Here is a 19,847-nt window from a genome sequence, read left to right on the forward strand (position 1 = left end):
ACTGAGGAGCTCAGCCTGTTCTCTGGAACCAGGTTCCCACAGTAATGTTTAATAATTTAAAATACAAAGAATTTGGTAGTTAGCTGTTTAGCAAAACATTTTTAAAACTTCATATTAAAAAAAAAGGCATTCCCTAAGTCAAAGCATTCGATCATCTATTTCATGTCATGAAGTGCCAAGATGCAAAATACAGATGCCAACATTGAATCATTTTCTAAAATACCGTAAGCTGGAAGACCTACATAGTACCTACTGCTGCCAGCTACCGTGATTAAGCTCAGTGACACAAAGACTGAAAAAACAACCAGAACTGAAAAAGGTTACACAGCTAAGAATCAAATCCAGTAACAGGCAGATAACCAATGGTGGTGATGGTGAACCCTTTCAGAGAAAGCTTTAAGATCCAATTTGACCATTAGCTTTGATAAATAAGGACCTGAAGAAGAGATGATATAACAAACAAAAACCACAGGCATCAAAAATTAGTAGTTATTAACAGGATTCCAATATTCTCATTTTTCTAATATAAGAAAAAACCCTTTTGCTAGGTTAACTATAGGTAATTATTAAATGTAAGCACATTTTCCAATGCTGTCTACTTGGAAAGAGTCACCAAGATAAGGGGAAAAATCTTAGTTGGTTATTGACATTATACTAAAGGAAACTATTTGCCAGACTGAATCACTTGTATACTTTATAAATCCCTACAGAGTTCTATTCTGCCAACTTTGAGACACACAGTTCCGGCACACTTTCTCACTCATGGATCTCATTCCTCTCCTTCATCAATATCTTCAAAAATCCTGTGCTTTATATTTATAACTCAACTTCTAATATAGCTTCACCCAGAAGGGAAAAGTTAAACTCCATCATGGACAGGTAGAAAGAAGAAAGAAAGGGAAATGATGACACCTATATTACTGTTATCTATGAAGTTTTTTAGAAAAAAAAAACAGACACTTTAAAATTGGGGGAACTAAATACATATTACATGTTTGACTTCCTTCATTCCTCTTCTGAATTAACATCCTATAAGTACAAAGTCCTCCAGAAGAATGAACATCAAAATGTTAACTGTGGGTAGTGGGATTTACATCACGACTTTCATCTCTGTACCTTTATATACCAAATTTTATATAATGAGCATATACCCTCTAAAAGGAATAGCAATTGTTATATTAAAAAGAATCTTGTTTATATTAAACCAAAATCACTTAAACAAAACTTCAAAATATTTTCTAAGAATATGTAATAGAAGATTATCCCCAATAGTTCCAGGTGATTTAAAGGTAGATAGTAATTTTCTGGTCTAAGTGGGCATTTACAGTGATCTTTAGTTGTAATGAGGAATAAAACAGTCATTTTCAAGGCACTTAAATAGGCACTCTAAAATAGCAATCTTAGAGTAAAATATAATGAAAATCTACAAAACATTAGCTTATACTTTGCAAGTAAAGTCCCAAACCTAAAGATTTTTCCCTTAAAAAAATGTTGATATAGACATATTACCTGCATGGTATGTGGTGTACAAATATTGAATGAAGATGGTTCATACCATCAGGTGTGGGACTTGCAGAAACACAGACTGCAGTCCTTGCTTCCAGGTACCACCATGGTATACTACATCTCATACATCAGGCCACAGTCCCCACAGGAGGATTATAACCAGCTGGAGTTGGTCTAAATGTTTATATGGTCCTGGAGTATAAGCCGATGACAGGCCACTTCCAGGGGCTCTTAGCTAGCCTTAACTACATGGGATCCCACTGTGTTTCACAACTGTGAAGGAAGGAAAAAATCTTTGAGCTAAAAACTATTCTGGATACTTCCTATCCCAATTAGTAGGCAGACTCAAGGGACCACAGCTGACTGGCTACAAATGAAAGGATCCTGTCCCTGTGGATGTCAAAGATGGAAAACATGAAAAATCAAAAAGATACGGTGAACATTCGCTGGAACACGGTATTTCTCCAACAACTCTAGAAGACAGAATGCTCTGTAACATAAAAGTAAGGTTAGAATACTTTGTAAAGAAAGAATACATTATAAATCAAGATAAGGTTAGAATACTCCATAATATAAAGATAAAAGAAATGACAGCCAAAGTTCATTAATAGCATGTTTTATGATTCAAAATATAAATAGCTGTAGGCTATGGAATGAATGTTTGTCTCCCTCCAAAATCCGTATGTTGAAGCCCTGATCCTCAATATGACAGTATCTGATGGAGCCTTTGGGAGGTAATTAGCTTTAGACAAGGTAATGATTGTAGAGCCTCCATAAGGGGATTAGTGTACTTATAAGAACAGACATGACAGAGATAATGTCTCTCTGCCTTGCAGGGAAACAGCAAGGAGGCAGCCATCTGCAAACCAGGAAGAGGGTTCTCACCAGAACCCAACCATGCTGGCACCCTCATCTTGGACTTTCCACCCTCCATACTATGAGAAAATAGTGTTTAACCCACCTACTCTATGGTATATTTGTTATAGCAGCCTGAACTAAGATATGCTCATTGTTGGAAGAAGCGGCTAATCAATCTATAATTGACTGATGATGAGAAAAGAGGATGGATGTACACTCTCTTCACTGTCCTTTAACCTACTTAGAAACAGCACAGTGAAATCTGATGAAGCCATGTATTTTCCCGTCACAACATACAGACAATGGATACTTAGAAAGTTGCCAACAGATCTGGCTGATTAGCAAAGTGAGTCAACAAAAGTGCTAGTGCTTTATCACATAGACCAAAGAAAAGAGAAAATTATCTAACCTAGAAAATTTTTTTTAATTCCTCTTTGGTAATTTCATCTCACCTTCCCCAATTTTACTTTAAGAATTAAAATAAAATTAGGCAGTACAAACTTTTAATATACCACAGCATAGAAAAGTTTGTGCCATGATTAAGAATGTAGTTATACGGCAGATGCAAAAGGTGTGGCAGAATTTTTTATTCCCTTTCTCTTTTTATCATCTAATTTCTCTTTCTTCATAAAATGGTACCAGGGTCCTCCTGGACCTCCCTATAAGTGGAAAAGTGACTGCTTTTTTTCTGCTGCAACTTGGCTTATTTCAAATGCCTTGCCAGGTTGCTAACACAGCACTCTACTAGATAATTTCCCTAGATTAGGTATAATTAGTATCTTTGATTCCCATCTGGATAGTCTCTTCAGCAAGTGGTGCTGGGAAAGCTGGACAGCCTCATGTAAATCAATGAAGTTAGACCACTCTCTCACACCATAAACAAATTCAACACGGCTTAAAGACTTAAATATAAGACATGACACCGTAAAACTCCTAAAAGGGAACACAGGCAAAACATTCCCTGACATAAATTGTAGCAATGTCTCCCAAGGAAAAACAAATAAAAGCAAAAATAAATAAATGGGACTTAATCAAACTAAAAAGCTTCTGCACAGCAAAGGAAACCATAAACAAAACAAAAAGACAACCTATGGAATGGGAGAAAATATTCCCAAATGATTACACCAGTAAGAGATTAATTTCCAAAATATATAAACAGCTCATATAACTCAATATTTAAAAGAAAACTTAATCAAAAAAATACACAGGAGATCTAAACAGACATTTAAGAAGACATACAGATGGCCAACAGGCACATGAAAATATGTTCCACATCACTAATTATTAGAGAAATGCAAATCAAACTACAATGAGGTTTCACCTCACACCAGAATGGTCATCATTAAAAAGTCCACAAGTGATAAATGCTGGAGAGGGTGTAGAGAAAAGGGAACCCTCCTACAATGTTGGTGGGATTGTAAATTGGTGCAGCCATTATGGAGAATAAAATGAAGATTCCTTAAAAAACTAAAAATAGAGTTACCCTATGATTCTGCAATTCTACTGCTAGACATGTATCTGGAAAAGATGAAAACTCTAATTCAAAAAGACACATGCATCCCAATATTCATAGCAGCACTATTTACAATAGTCAACATATGGAAGCAACCTAAGTGTCCATCAACAGATGAATGGATAAAGATGATGTGGTGTGTACACACACACACACACACACACACACACACAATGGAATATTACTCAGCCATAAAAAGAATGAAATAATGCCATTTGTAGCAACACAGACAGATCTAGAGCTCATCATACTAAGTGAAGTGAGTCAGATAAAGACAAATAATACATATCATTTATTTGTGGAATCTAAAAAGTGATACAAATGAATTTATTTACAAAACAGAAACAGATTCACAGACATAGAAAAGAATCCTATGGTTACCAAAGGGGAAAGGTGGGGGGCAGGGATAAATTAGAGTGTGGGATTAACAGATACATATTACTCTCTATAAAATAAACAACAAGGACCTACTGTATAGTACAATGAACTATATTCAATAACTTGTAATAACCTATAATGGAAAAAATCTGAAAAAGAATATACATATGTAATATAATATATATTATATATGTATAACTGAATAACTTTGCTATATACCTGAAACTAACACAAAGTTATAAATCAACTGTATTTGAATTTAAAAAAATAGTAATCATGCTTTTATACTGATAATTAAGGTGATAACCCAAATTATTCACCTCTGGAGATAAAGAAAACAATTTTAAAGCTGTTAAAATATAATAAGCCTTACTCAAAACTTAAAAACATTTCATTTAACCTGATGTACTTTATATTTAAGAGGAATCTAAAGATTAGTTAAAGAAGCATACAGCTAAGACGAGTGTTTAAAGCACTAATTTCAGATGTTACAATGAAATCTTCAAAACAGATATTTTCATTTTAATTGATTCTCTACATCTCTAAAACACATACCTACCTTTGGGTGCCCTGAAATCTATTACTTCCCATAAAAAAAGACTTACCAAAGAAGGTAAGACTTACCTACCTTCAAGGAGACAAGCTTTAATTATAACAAGGATACTTTATCTCTATTTAGTAAGGGTTAGTTTAGAACATTATAAAGCCACAGAGAAGACTTACTCCACTTCGCTGCAGTATTTCCACCTTTTGTGATATGCCACTCAAATACAGCATTTACTTTCTTCACCACCTCTTGTCCGATACCCTGAAGGCGGCGACCTATTTCCTCAAACACAAGGGTACTCTGAAGCTCCCCACCCTACCAAAAGAAGAAAATTTAATAATTTAATTTTTAAGTTTCATAAAAATGACTCAAGGGGGGAAAACTACTACAAAATAAATGTGCAGTAAGGTGATTTTTTTTAAAAAAACCTGCACATAAATAAGACAAACTAGATTTTTTCACAGTAGGTTTCTTTCATACCTTTCCTTATATTTATTTATGTCATCCAGAGCCTCAGTCCTCTTAATTAAAGAACTTTACTCTTACCAGAATTCAGAAATAATATTCTAAAAGTAGACTAGGAACTGGAAAACCTATGTCCTAACTAACTTCAGCTAGAAGACAATAAACAAATTAACTTCTGGGTCTCATTTCTTTATCTGTAAAATGGGACTAAATTCCATGAAACCTGAATTTCTTTCTAGTTTTAAAATTTCTTAAGTTATTGATCTTAGATTCTTTTTAAAGAGATTTTAATTTTCAGTCAGTTATGTGATAATATCGCTAATGACAGACAATTTAAGATCATGGTTTTGAAAAACCTCAACATTACAAAGTTAATATTTTGGAAACAGAGAACATATTTTTGTTCAAAGTCTCAGCATGTGAACAGAGAATGTCACAAATGTTTTAATAAATAATACATGCTACTGTTTTTATATATAGATTCAAAACTTTACACAACTCTTTAAATCAAGAAAAAGCTAACTAATCAAGAAATAGTTACAGGATATGTAACTTTTTAATCTATTTTTCTCCAAAATCCTGTTTGCTTAAGATTTTTCATTAAACAACCGATTTAGTTACTCTAAAACTAGAAAATTAATTATAGCCTTTTGAAAGATACCCTAATAAGAGTTTTTAAAAAATTAGTAAGTTGTCGAAACATTCCTTTTATTCCAAGCAGTTTTGAATTAATGTCCTCCAGTTCAAGAATTAAGAATCTTTCACAGCTCTTGATTTTCTAAAGCAGCTGAACAACCTTAAAAGTAATCTTGGCTGAAATTTACAAATCAAGGTATGACTTGGATACCAATGTTTATTACCTACCTCAGATGGCGTCTTAGCTAAAATATCAGATGTTGGCACAAGATCCACATATGCATTTGAAATGACGATATCTCCAGTTTCTTGGATCTTACAAAAAGTACAAGAGGGAAAAAAAAAAACCCAGTTCACTCTCATAATTCCAATGAAAATACAATTGCCTTGTGAAACAGTATTAAGTCTTTTAAAAGAAATTTACATTTTTCTTCATATGTAAAAGAAAATAATCCAAATTAAATACATAGTTCATAAATTAAATGTCAAGATGAATACACATGAAGGCTTACTCATTTAATACAACTGTTATTAACCCTAACTGTAGAATGAACTGGATCACCTTTAAAAAATACTTATGACCAGGTCCCATCTCCAAAAATTCCAATTTAAATGATCTGGGGTGGAGCCTGAGCATTGATATTTGTGGGATTTCTTTTTTTGTTTTAATACAAGTGTGCTTAATGGGAAGCCAGGTTGCGAATTGTTGAATTCTTAAAAACAGTAAAGGGCATACTAAAATATCCACATGAGGTAGTGATACTCAAAGTGCATTTGCTCTGTTAATACAGAATAAAATTGGCTAGAAATAGACCACAGTGGTCTTTTTAAAGTAATAATTCTTATTTCTAGTTCTTATTTCAAATAGGAAGTGTACATAGTATAAACTAAATACTTAAATAGCCTTTTATCAAAATAGTAATTAAAGGAACTCAAATTCTAATTTCTAATACTTCATTTAAAATTATTCCAATGGTATTCTTTCATAAAACTATGGTATTGCTACAAACATATAGGATAATGCCTAAAATTTAAGGTAGCATTTATTAAAATTGATTTTTAACACTCAAGAAGGTCATTCTCCCTTGACTACTTCCCATCATACTTCAGAAAAAAAGATCTTTCAATTTGTTCATTTTATTTCAAATTACATACAGTGGAAAGCACACAAAGAAACAATTCATGAACAAAATATGCTTCAGTAAATTACTTTCTTGTAAAGGGAGGAAAAGGATTCCTTTAATAAATAACTTCTAGAAGAAGAATACTTCTAATCACTGGAGGGAAAATAATCTCCAAAAATTCTGATTTAAATGCTTGCGGTGGAGCCTGAGCATTGATATTTGTGGGCTTTCTTTTTTTTTTTTCTTTTTAATACAAGTATGCTTAATGGGGAACCAGGGAAATATACTGAAAAGATAAGACGATGTGCTTAGAATTTATCAAAATGGCAAGAATATATTATATTTGATATTAAATTATTTCTCAACCCTTTAAGTCTGTCTCTACAGGAATTATTTCTGTACTGTTTATTATTAGAAAATAAACCTGTAATGTTGTCGTGGTCCTTAACACTGTTAGTTCATAATCTTACTCAAAAAATAAAACTGAGACAAAATAATTAGAAATAAGAGGGTTCTAGAATATGTGGCACCAATATGGAATGCAAGAGGATTTCAGAGAAAGCCAGCATGTGTGTCTGTACAGGTCAGGGGAAGGGAGTAGTAAAGGACTGCCTCGAAGGACAAAGGAGAGCTTGAATTGAAGCCTAAAAGACAAATGAAATGTGAAAAGTAAAATAAACAGTGTGCATAAATGAACCAGGAAAATGATACTGCAAGCAGTAGGAAGTAAAATGGAGTAAGGCAACCACATAAAGAAGAGTTCTGCAGAGTTGTTTATTTATGAAAGAAATCATGATACAGTTAAAAAAAAAATGGTAGGGCCTGGGAACTAAGCTTTGAGACAGGCACACCTGGGCATCTGTCTCAGCTCCACCACTTTCTGTGAGACCATGAGAAAGTTATTCAGGAGACCTGAACCCAGACTTTCCCATATTAAATGCAGAGTTGTTATCCATTTAATGCTATAGCCTGCTTTATAAGTACTCAATAACTGGAAGCGCTTACTATTGTTAAGTGTTTAAACTGCTCAACACAAACCATCTATGTAGTATAAATGATCAGGCCAAAAAGCATCACCCTGGTCAACGGGGTTAACAAAAATTATCTTTAAAAAACTTTAAGGAGAGGGTATAGCTCAGCGGTAGAGTGTGTGCTTAGCAAGCATGAGGTCCTAGGTTCAATCCCCAGTACTTCCGTTAAATAAATAAACCTAATTACCTCCCCCTCCCAAAAAAATGTTAAAAAAATTTATAAAAGGATGATTGCATGATCTTTTAGTATTTTACTGGAGTACTGCTAATAGCCTCACCCACAAATTGCTTAACTCTATTGGGAGACATACTTTAATTTGCCTTGTCACTTACTATTAATTAAGCCCAAACTCTATGACATAAGATGTTAATTTGTGGATTTGTGTATGATCAAGATGCACATGATTACACACTACTACATATAAAATAGATAAACAACGAGGACCTGCTATATAGCACAGGGAATTATATTCATTATTTTGTCAACAGCCTATAATGAAAAAGAATCTGAAGAATATTCATAGATATATTCCAAATCACTTTGCTGTACACCTGAAACTAACAACACTGTAAATCAAACTTTATTTCAATTAAAAACATAAAATTTTTAAAAAGATGACTAAAAAAAAGGTGCACACGATTTCTGTCTAGTAGAAAAGATAACTGTAAAGGATATGGTTTTATTGTTCCATGGGACAATTAACTAGTTTTCTCTAACTCAGCAAAATTATTTTAGAATTCCTTCCTTGTTGGACTATATAAACACTGCTGTTCTAATTCTCCTTTGAACCAGTTTTATCATCCAGCCAGCTCCCTCAATAAGGAATAAAATAAATTTTCACCATGCTTTCATTTTATATCTATCTGAGAGCCTTTAATTTTCTGAAGATCATATTTCAACAACAACTTGAATGATAGGTTGGTCAAAAAGATATGGTTGGTTGGGTTTTCAGAAATGACATGTAGACAGGCACCAATTTAGTTGAGAATAAAACAGAAAATAAAAAACAAGGTATGGAGGCTATCTTATTTTCAATTAAAAGTTACCACTGATTTGTAAAAAATTTTTTCTAAGTTTTATCTGATACCCATAGTGTTAACCAAAAGAATGCTAGGATGGAACACAGTTACAGGGGGCAATGAACAAAGTAACAAAACCAAGTACCTCTAACTACACTATTCATACCTTGGTTTGGAAATGGATTCGATTTCCTTCCTTCCACATCTCAGTTTGTAGAGTTTGTCCTGGATACACTGGTTTTGCAAAACGAACCTTTTAAAAAAAATTAGTTCTAGGGTTAAATATATTTTAATGTGAAACTCTTCTACTGAGGAGGGGAGGATTTAAAGGGAGGTTAGAGAGCATAAAAGAAATAGAGGTCTGAATATATTTAAATTCATAAAATAAAAACAGTAATGATAAAATTAGAAGAGAAAGGATGTAGTTAGTGTAAGTTAATTCTTTGTCTTTCAAAGTATAGAGTCAATAAATAATTTAATCTTGACAAGTCAAGGGACAGAGCATAATCATATTAAGTAGAGTTATACAGGTAACCACCAGAACAACTTACAAAGCAGTTAAAAGTGGTACTAATTAAGTCTGGGGAAAACGATCTGGGGTTAGCATATACAAGAGAATAATTCTACTTTTTATTTCATAATTTTCTATACTATTTTACTTGCTCTTTGTACATATTATTGGATAATAAAAATAGTTATATGTAGTTTATATTATACATAAACTATGAACTATAACTATTTTATAGTTATAATAATGAAAATAATCAATGTTATCAAAGGCAGGACATCAGAAAATAAATTTTCACTGCTACATGGAGCACCAACTGATGGAAGCTTTTGGAGCTATTTGACACCACCTTAAAGGTTTTTTAGTGTATATCTTTGGATTTATGCAAAGATACTCTGTGTAGAGATGATTTTCTTTGTAATTTATAATGGATGAAAACTTGGAGCCAACTTAAAAGTACAAAACTAAAATCAATATGCTACCAACATACAGATATAGATGTATGTCTACTAGGGTTCAAATCTAGCCATTTAACAATTTCCAATAAATTAAGGCAAATTATAAAACAGTAAAAAATAAAATAAAAAATTTAAAGGTAAATCTTGAGTTGTTAAGGCATATATGCTAATACATGTATGCTCCTAATTAACTTATAAAACAACCCAATTAATCTGTAAAGTAAAACTGTATATAATATCCTCATGATGCATGTATAATAGAGGTATTTATACCCCCAAAAAGAAAACATGTCAACTGCCAAGTCAATGAAATAATAAAAATAACAACTTTGGTACAGCACCTTTTTAAAACGAAATCACTAAAATTCCTCTTCTCTAAAAATAAAAAGAAACCAATATTCAAATTATTAGTAATATAGGGAGGAGGGTATAGCTCAGTGGTAGAGTGCATGCATAGTATGCACTGGGTTCAATCCCCAGTACCTCCATTAAAAATAAATAAATACATTAAATTACCTCACCCCCCCAAAAAAAATTTGTTAAAGACAAATTATTAATAACATATATTTACCTTAATGGCCTTGAATCTCGACACATCATTATCTGCAAACTGCTGTAAAACATGCCTGGCAGAAAATCCAAACGTACATAATCCATGTAATATGGGCTTATCAAAACCTTAAAATAAGAGTGAGAATTTAATTAGATATAGGCACATTTCATGTTTGAAAACTAAGAATAGTTAATTTCAGGTTTCAAAAAATACATTTTTAAACTCTATTAGCCTGAATCATACCACTTATTTGAAGAAACATGGAAAATATTTTATGAATAATACCTCCTAGGAGAAGAAAATTAAGAAATGTAGGGGAAAAAAAAGGAATGTTAGAGATCTGGAAACACAAGGACTTATTTTGTTTAGCTTTGGTTTTAACCATGAAATCATCAATGGTGATTTCAATATCCACGTATGCAGATGATCCTTCTTTAATCTTCAAGTTCTTTGCTCTTTCCTCCAATGACCTTGCCCTTCACAACACCCATCCCCATGATCCTATCCTCGATCTTGCACTAGCAAAGGCTACCTTCCACCATAATCTGAATTTCAAGTACACCATTTTCTGAACACTACTTCCTACCTTTCCATATCCTTTGCATAATTGTATTAGGAGAGGGCTATTTTCAAATGTTACTCAAACTACCTGCCATAAGTAGCGATGTCTTTAAATATCATTTAAATAATTGAGCTAATATTTTAATTGGCATATAGTATTAGCAACTCACCTGCTAAGCTAGCAAAGTTAGGATCAATGTGTAAGGGATTCCAGTCTCCACTGAGGCGGTACAAAGCAGCCTGTGGAGAAAGCATTATAATAGTAAGTGGCACTCGGTGCTTTCTTAGAATGCATTAAGAGAAAAACAGGAAATACAGATGGTTATGGTATAAGAAATGCATCATAATGTACCTAATCGAAGTTTTAATTAAAAAATTACTAGTTCTAACAAAGAAAGATTAAATCAAGTGCTTTTTGTAATACCAGCACTGCAATCAGTTAGGAAGGGGTGAGGACTGTCAAATAATAGGAAGGGGAACCAAGAACTACAGCTGATAGTAACACTGGTCACCACTGCCTAAGGAGAAATTCACAAAAAGGAACCCATCATTCTACTCTTATTAAAACACAATGAAGATAAGATAAAAGTATATACCCTCTTCTAACCAAGCAAAATTTATGCCAACTTTTTTATGAGAGTGTTTTAAATTGAAGCCTATAATCCAGTAATAGGCATATAAACATTAAACACTTCTTACAAACCTTAATTCTACTGGTACACTAAATCCTGAGATCAGCTCACCTGGCAAAAATAAAAAACAGACTAATAACTTGCTATTTAGATTAAATTTCTGCTTAGTCCAGATTTTCACATCACTTCCATACTTAGTTAAGACGAGATTAGCAGAGAGATATCAGTAACAATAGGAAAAAAGTTACCATACTGCCCAGCATTTAAATTATGCAATGGCCAAACTAGAGAATATTCTTCAGTACTGAAGGGAAGACATTCACAAAAGAGCTAACACTGAATATTTAATGTATCTGTAAATTAACTTTGGGTCAGCCTTGAGATGTCTCTTTCTCATCAACTGCTATATTAAGCTTTCCAAGGCTATTAAAAAGCTGTATAAAGACTAGCCAGTCAGCATACCTGACTTTTTTAGTGTTTTTTTGTTATTCTGAATTATTGGTTATTATTTTTAAATAAATTTTGTTTATAGAAAATAAAATTTCCTATAATTCATAGGAAAACGCCATTAATTTTTTATTATGTTTTGTTTAATTTTAAGAGGCAATTTCCCTTTCCCATCACACCATATGATAGTTATGTACATTACTCACTTTTTCAGTGACTCAATATTTTCATGCTTTATATGTCTTCTAAAAGTAACTTCTAAAATCAAATCAACAATTATCAAATGGATATGACTTACAAGATTCCGTATAAGATGGTGGAGCATTAAACAATAACGTTTAGAAAGCACTTCACAAAAAATAAAACACTAGGCAAATATACATCATCATGTTGCATAGAAACAAAAGAAAGGGGCACATTTCAGAGCCCAAAGGGGAAAGTGTCAAACATAAGGGCTTTGGCACTAGACAGACCTGGGTACTTTAAAGCTGAGGTATTTTTTACAATTGAGAGGTTAAGAAACCTCTTACAAAGCATTATCCTTGATAAATAAGTATGAACTATTATTATTTTAAAAGATTTTAGCACAAGTATAAAGCAATCAAGGTTCAGATTAGTACTAGTATTCTTATCCCTCAGAAATCATCCTTATAAATAAAAAGAAACAACTCTTCTAAAGAAATCACATTAAAGGAATATGAAAATTTTCATATTATTTCAACAACAGCATTGCTTCCTACAGACAGCAGAGTTAGCAAAGACAAAAAAGACCCATCATAAAAAATGACTAAAGTCAACTTATTGGATGTATGACTAAATTCAAACATAATACAAAACAACCAGTCTCCAAATAATAGAACACTGTCAAGGCTTATTTTCTAAATATCCTGAAGGATTTTCATATTTCAGAAAAAAAGCTAAAAGCGTCTTGTTTTGTTTTGTTTCATTTCTGCCCTAGACATAAAAACCACTAAAATTCACACACATACAAACACAAAGAAAAATAGATACGTATTGTCTTATTTGTGTTTTAAATGTAAGTGGGAAGATCTTCTATGTATGAGTAAGTTAGTTCTTAATTTTATTTATTTACAGTGTACCATTAAATTAAACTAAATGCTAATTAAAAAGGTTCAGGAATTAGTTCTTCCCAAATCCTCACAGCCTTCAAAAAAGCATAAAGATCAACAAGAAGAACAAGTAAAACTACACAGATCCCAGGCCTACAGTGTACCTGAAAGAGAACACTGCAAACTTCAAATTCCTATCAACAGAAAAATAAACACTTATGTCCAGCAGTACTGCCTTTGGAGCACCCTCTCAAAGCTATTGGGGTAGTGGGGAGCAGTAGAGAAAAGGCACATGGAAGAGAGAAGAGGATGAAAAAGAAAAATCACTTCCAGAAACAGAAAGTCTACAGTGAAGACAGAAATATTGAGAAGAATCCTGAAAGACTGGAGTACTGACCACAGAGAAAAGAATTAAAGCACAGGAGCCTCCAACAGCAGTCCTAGAAAGGCAACACTTCTGAGGGAGAAGAGGATAAAATGAAGACGTCCCCTTTGAAGACTGAATAGTGAAGAAAAAAGAAGAAAGAAGGGAAATTTATGATCCGGCAGGATAAAGAGAACTAAGTAACAGTAGAAGTAGTAGTACTACTGCTACTACTAATAATGATAATAATAGTAATACCTCCCGCAATGCCCACTCCAAAAAGTTACCCATTAAAGAAAATGCACTTTGCTGCACTGACAGAAGACAGCAGGCTTTAATTCTTTGAAGAGGGAATCTTGCAAACCATCCCAAACTACCTTTACCCACCAAATGCACAGAAGTAAGTAATCCTTATCTGTACAGAGCTACTATAAGACTGAAAAAGAAATCAGAACCAAAACATTATAACAAATGAAATTCCCCCAAAGAAAACAACTACCAAACAGAAGAAAACTGTAACACAACACTCAAGCATTTGGGGATATAAAACAAACACCTTGAATCTGAAATTAAAAATGAAGAATATAAATGGACAACAAAAATGAAGACTTGAAGTAAGAGAAGACTAAACTCAGGAACAAAAAGGAGAAAAAAATCAAAATCATATCAGAAATTGAAGACTAAATTATAAGGTTCCCAAAGGAGAACATATTCAAATAAAAATTTAATAAGGGGGATAGAAGAAACAGAAGAAAAGAATGAAGAGAATGGAAATGACATCAATAAAGAACTAAAAAAGGACAGAGAGAAAATGGTTGAAAGAAAGATAGGAAAAGATCCAATGTATATATAACCTAGAATACCTGAAGAAAGAAAAACAAAATGAGTGAGTAAAAATGTAATCCTAGGAAACTTGAAAATAAAAGAAGATCTGAACATACATATTAAAAAGGCCCACCAGCTATGTGGGAAAATTGACAGGGAATGAGCAACACAGACATATCCTAGTAAAACTATTAGATTTTAGAGACAAAGGGAAAAATCCTAAAGGCTTCAAGGATAAAGATCAAGTAACTTAGAAGAAGATAATTAGACAACATTAGACTTTTCAAAAGCAACAAAGCCAGGCAATAATGGAACACAATTTTAGAAACTCAAGCTTTCATATTCAGCCAGTTGTCCTGCATATATCTGAAGGGGCAAAACCTACAAAGGGACCAGCAAGACCTCCCAGGCAGGGCCACTGCCTTCCTGCTTTTGAGCTTCTGTAAAGGGCTTGCTTCCAGGAAAACGAAACTTACCCCTAAAATCCATTGGTTTCCAAAAGCTCACACCTGATTGGTCCATTTCTAACACCTCATTTGCATATGACACAAACTTAATCGAAACCTAAAAGCCTGTGTAAACCTACAGACAGGGTCCAGAGCTTGGAGTGCTAACTCCTCTTGGCCCACCAGCGTAATAAACCTGAGTTCTCCAACTGAGTGTCGCTTGGTCTCTCGATGGGATTCAGGTTTCTGTAACATATCTAGGGTATAGAAAACAGTTTTAAATACACAGGAACAAGGAACACAATACACATGAGTCCTTGGGAAGTCTACCATAAGAGGAGTTTTATTCTACCAGGAGGTGATGAGGGAACTTTTGGCAAAAGGATTGATATATTCAATTGCAAATTGAAGACTAAAACAAACACGGGGAAGAGGGGAAGAATAACATATAAGTGTTAAATGTTCTGAAAAAGTAGAAGTAATGCATCCCAAAAAAGAGAGCAATAAGGGAAAGAGAAACAAAAAAATAAAACAGGCTTGTCAATTGTTATACTGGCAACAAGTAGAAAACAAAGCATAGCGATAAAAAAACTGAAAAACCAAATAGTAATAAATGAGAAAATGAGGCACTAAGGGCATATAAAAAGGTAGAAGACTTTCACTTCTGGCCTAGATGGAGTACCTGAAATGGCCTTACTCTTCCACTGTAAACAACTAGGAAAAAAAAAATGTAAGTGGTGGAGGGAGATACTATTCTTGGACATGGGACAGTAGGCAGCCCAGAATTATGATTCTTGATAGAAGAGAAACAAACAAGACGCACTCTACAATCGCCATAGCTCTCTGTCTGACAGTACTTCCCAGACTGCAGTGCAAGAAGGAAAACACAAACACAGCAAAACAGTCTCAATGAATTAAAGAGAGAAAGATCAGAGTTCTGGGAGACTGGGCAGCTGGAATGTATACATACTGAAAAGGAGAAGTTACACAGAAAACAGCTCTAGAAATTTAAACAGAAGTCCCCTTGTGGGCCATATGGAAAGGCCCTGGAAGATGATAAACCACATTAAGAGAGAGGCCATGCGGAGTTTAGAGGTACACCAGCCAACAGCCACACTGAGATCTAAACCTGTGAAAGAGCCATCTTGGACTTCTCTGTCCTGCCCAGTCACCATCTGAGAACAGCTGCATGAGAGACAGCCAACACCATGTGTACCAAAAGGACCACCCAGTCAACCCAGAGTCATGAAAAATAATGAATCACTGTTTCAAAACAAAATTTAAAAGGTACTACTTACATTGACTTTATTTTAAAATACAATAGCTAAAATCCTAATTGTTAGAGTAAAAAGTATAAGATACATATCAGGGAAACTAAAGATACTTGTTCTCATTCTCCACAAATAAAAAGACTCACATCTGATATCTATTTATTCTTTGGTCTTTCTAATTTGCTGGGGATGAATTTTCTATTTATTAATTAGGAAAACTATAACGTGTATTTGTAATATCCTATCAGTTTGAAGATGAAGAAATTCTCCTAAAGACATGATAAACAAAATATCCCAGAAGTGATACTGGTAGAGGTAAAAATAAGGTTGCCAATTTCCATACTGACCAAAAAGTTACTTATTTAATTTAACTACATAGCATAATTTTTTTCCTTATTTCCACTTCTCCTTGAAGATCTGTTCATCCACAATCATCTCCCACCACTCTCCAATGTGAATACTCTAGATCTTACTCCTTGTACACACATCATGCTCTTTTCTGCTATCATTACTAAGTTCTTAGCCCCTTCTGGGTTATACTGTAAGCCTTATATCTTCAGCAAAAGAAAAAAAGAAAAAAGAAAAAAAAATCTACACACTGTTTTAGTTCAGAAGTCCCATCTCCCCCACCAAACCCGTCTGCGTCTCATTCCCTAATGAGTATCTCTTCTCTACATTTAGAGCACTTACTCTATAATTCAAAGCCCTGTATTTAATTGTTTGTTGCCTGGAACAGGTGCCCTAGTTACCCAGACATCTACATCTTGTACCAAACTTTCCTTTCACCTCTTTGTCAATAGCACACACTTCTACTTGATTTTGTATTTACTATAGTACAGATTCAGTTCAAAACACCCCACAAATCCCCTGAAATTGATACAAAGTTTTATGCAAAATATTTTAAAGAAACAGCACATTGTTTTTTTATCATATTCTTGAATGACCATATGACACAAATGGTCAGGAACCTCTGTCAATGATAGGAGCCCATTATTTATACAGAAAACATCTGTTAACTTAAAAATTGTTCTTTGTCACAAACAAAATAGTCAAGTCTGCTAAAAGCCAACAAAAAGTTCTATTCATTTGAAAAAGAATTAAAAAAAGAAAATTTCCCTGCTTACTATATATAGAAATTCAAGTCATGGAAACTATTCAACTCTTCTTATCTAAAGCAGATGTATTTTATTATTCCAGTAACCCAAGAACAGTAAGGGAGCATTGTTGGGTCTTCTGAACCATGAAACCATGAAGCCTTTTCTGTTCTTTAGTGCCCTAAAAAAATTAATTTCACTATGAAGCTTTAATTAAACATAAATATGGGTGCCTTCTTAAGAAATTGGTAAGAAATAGGGATGGGAAAAACATTTAAGGGCAAAAACTAATCTGAGGAAAAAAGTATTGTTCTTTCCATCACCCAATGATACAGTATAGAAAAAATATAATTAATACATTTCAAACTTAATTATTTCTGGCTCATGAGATTATAATTCTATTTGCCAGCAAACATAAATCCTGAAGAAGTTCTCATAGCAAGCATATCAAAATTAGCATCCAAAAATAAGTGAACTTTATTCATCTGCTGTCATTACTGGCTCACTTACAGCATAACTTCAGAGCCTTACGTATTCTGTATCTGCATGGTTAGCATTCTGGCCACCTTCGAGGAGAATCTCTACGTATCTCAAAAACAAAGCAGCTTTTCTCATCTTTGTGGTTACCTTTTGTTTCTTAAATAAATCCTTGCATGCTCACAGAATTTGTTAACTGATAGGACATGTTACCTCCTCCATCGAAAGACGTATTATTTACACCAAACAAAAGAGATGAAATCGCCTACCCCTTCTAAGATGCTTTATTGTGCCTGTCCACTAAAGTTGGCATAAAATAATGTCTCTAAGCAATGTAGCTCAGCTTTCTTTTCCAATAGAGGGAAGGATAAGTAAAATTTGCCTTTTAATTCATTTTAACCTGCTCTCTAAGGCTTTCATGAAATTCTTCACTACTAAGCTAGGCAGTCTCTTATGGCAAGCACTCCATTGCCAACAAAGCATGAGGCTTTTTCAATCAACTAATGAAAAGCCATTTTATATTTTCTTCTGATACCTAGTGGAGAAAAAAACTGATATGTAAAAATGTAGAAAGAATAAATTCCAACTACAGAAATACATCATTATTTTTAATATGTTGAAGGGCACAGCCACTACCTTTGTACTCACAAAATTACAGGGTATGAGTTATAAATTTATAAAGTGTTATCAGTCAGTTGGCTTTACTACTTTTCAAAAATACAATCTCACCTGATTAAGTGAGGTGGTATCTGTAAGTACAGCATCAGGAGGTCTATTAGGTATGGCTACAGCTGCCTGAAATCAAAAAACATTCTAGGTTAAATACTAACAAAATAACTTTTCTTTACCCAAACTGGTATGTGATAAACAATCATGTCTCAATATACAGTCGTCCTTCCGTTTCCAAGGGTGATTGGTTCCAGGACCCCCCCTCATGGATACCAAAATCTGCAGATGCTCAAGTTCCTCATATAAAATGGAGCAGTATTTGCATATAAATCTATGCACATCCTTCCATACACTTTGAATCATCTCTAGATTATTTATAATACCTAATATGATGTAAATGCTGTGTAAATAGCTGTGGAATTTTCTGGAATTTTTTTTTCCAAATCTTTTTGACCTACGGTTGGTTCAATCTGCAGATGCGAAACTTGTGGATACAGAAACCACGGGTATGGAGGGCCAGCTGTAATAAAATCTGCAAGTTGGATAAGAAGACTTTTTAAATTTTTAATGTTCAGGATACAATGACACTTAAAATTTCGTAACTGCCAGCTTCATCTACATTATGATTTCCCTGAAACGACCCTGTTTAATGAAACAAGTTACATAACCAGATCCACTCTCTAGGCCACAAAGGAGAAAAAGATACAGAATCTTTCCAGTGCAAAAGATGACAAAAACTGTAAGAAAAAGACCAACAATACACCTCAAAATTGACTTCATCTTTAAGTGCACTTTATTAAGGGGGTGGTTGCATTAGTATCCTATTTGGAACTGGTTGAGCTTCTTGAACATGTAATGTTTTTCATCAAAGTCATTATTCTTTCAGTTCTTTTTTCTGCTTCTTTCTCTCTCTCCTCTCTTTCTGGTACTCCCAAGTACATAAAAGCTGGTGTACTTAACGGTATCCCATGTTTCTCTGAGCCTTTCCACTCTTTTTCTTTTCTTCTTTTTTCTCGGTTCTCTAGATGGGGACCGACAGATAGATGGATCAATCTTCAAGCTTTCTGATTTTTGATTCTGCCATGTCAAAACTCCTGCTGAGGCCCTCTGGTAAATTCTTCATTTCAGCTATTGTACTTCCAGCTCTGGAACTTCTATTTGGTTCTTTTTTATAACTTCTACTCATTGATTTTCCCTACTTGATGAGTCACTGTCATCAAGCTTCACTACTTTATATACTTTACTTCTTTAAGCATGGTTCCCTTCAGTTCTTTGAATACATTTATAATAAATGATTTGAAGTCTTTATCTACATTCAGTCCTCTCAAAGGCAGCTTCTGTTGCCTCTTTCATTTTGGGTTTTAGTTGTTTTTGTTTTTTTTCCTCCTATCTAT

General features: G+C 33.6%; 1 protein-coding gene across 4 annotated transcripts in view; it reads right to left on the reverse strand.

Annotated features, from left to right (window-relative positions):
• HSD17B4 (hydroxysteroid 17-beta dehydrogenase 4) overlaps window positions 1-19,847 on the reverse strand; it is a 74,208-nt gene that overhangs the window by 10,464 nt on the left and 43,897 nt on the right. For all 4 annotated transcript variants that reach the window (XM_072957896.1, XM_072957894.1, XM_072957889.1 and 1 more), the window contains exons 17-22: window positions 18,514-18,579; window positions 11,329-11,398; window positions 10,616-10,722; window positions 9,245-9,331; window positions 6,132-6,218; window positions 4,979-5,117 (exon numbers count right to left, since the gene is read on the reverse strand). In XM_072957896.1, the coding sequence (XP_072813997.1) occupies window positions 4,979-5,117; window positions 6,132-6,218; window positions 9,245-9,331; window positions 10,616-10,722; window positions 11,329-11,398; window positions 18,514-18,579 (556 nt within the window). The remainder of the gene's footprint in view (window positions 1-4,978; window positions 5,118-6,131; window positions 6,219-9,244; window positions 9,332-10,615; window positions 10,723-11,328; window positions 11,399-18,513; window positions 18,580-19,847) is intronic.

Source organism: Vicugna pacos, chromosome 3 (assembly GCF_048564905.1).
Source record: "Vicugna pacos chromosome 3, VicPac4, whole genome shotgun sequence".
NCBI classification, from domain to species: domain Eukaryota; kingdom Metazoa; phylum Chordata; class Mammalia; order Artiodactyla; family Camelidae; genus Vicugna; species Vicugna pacos.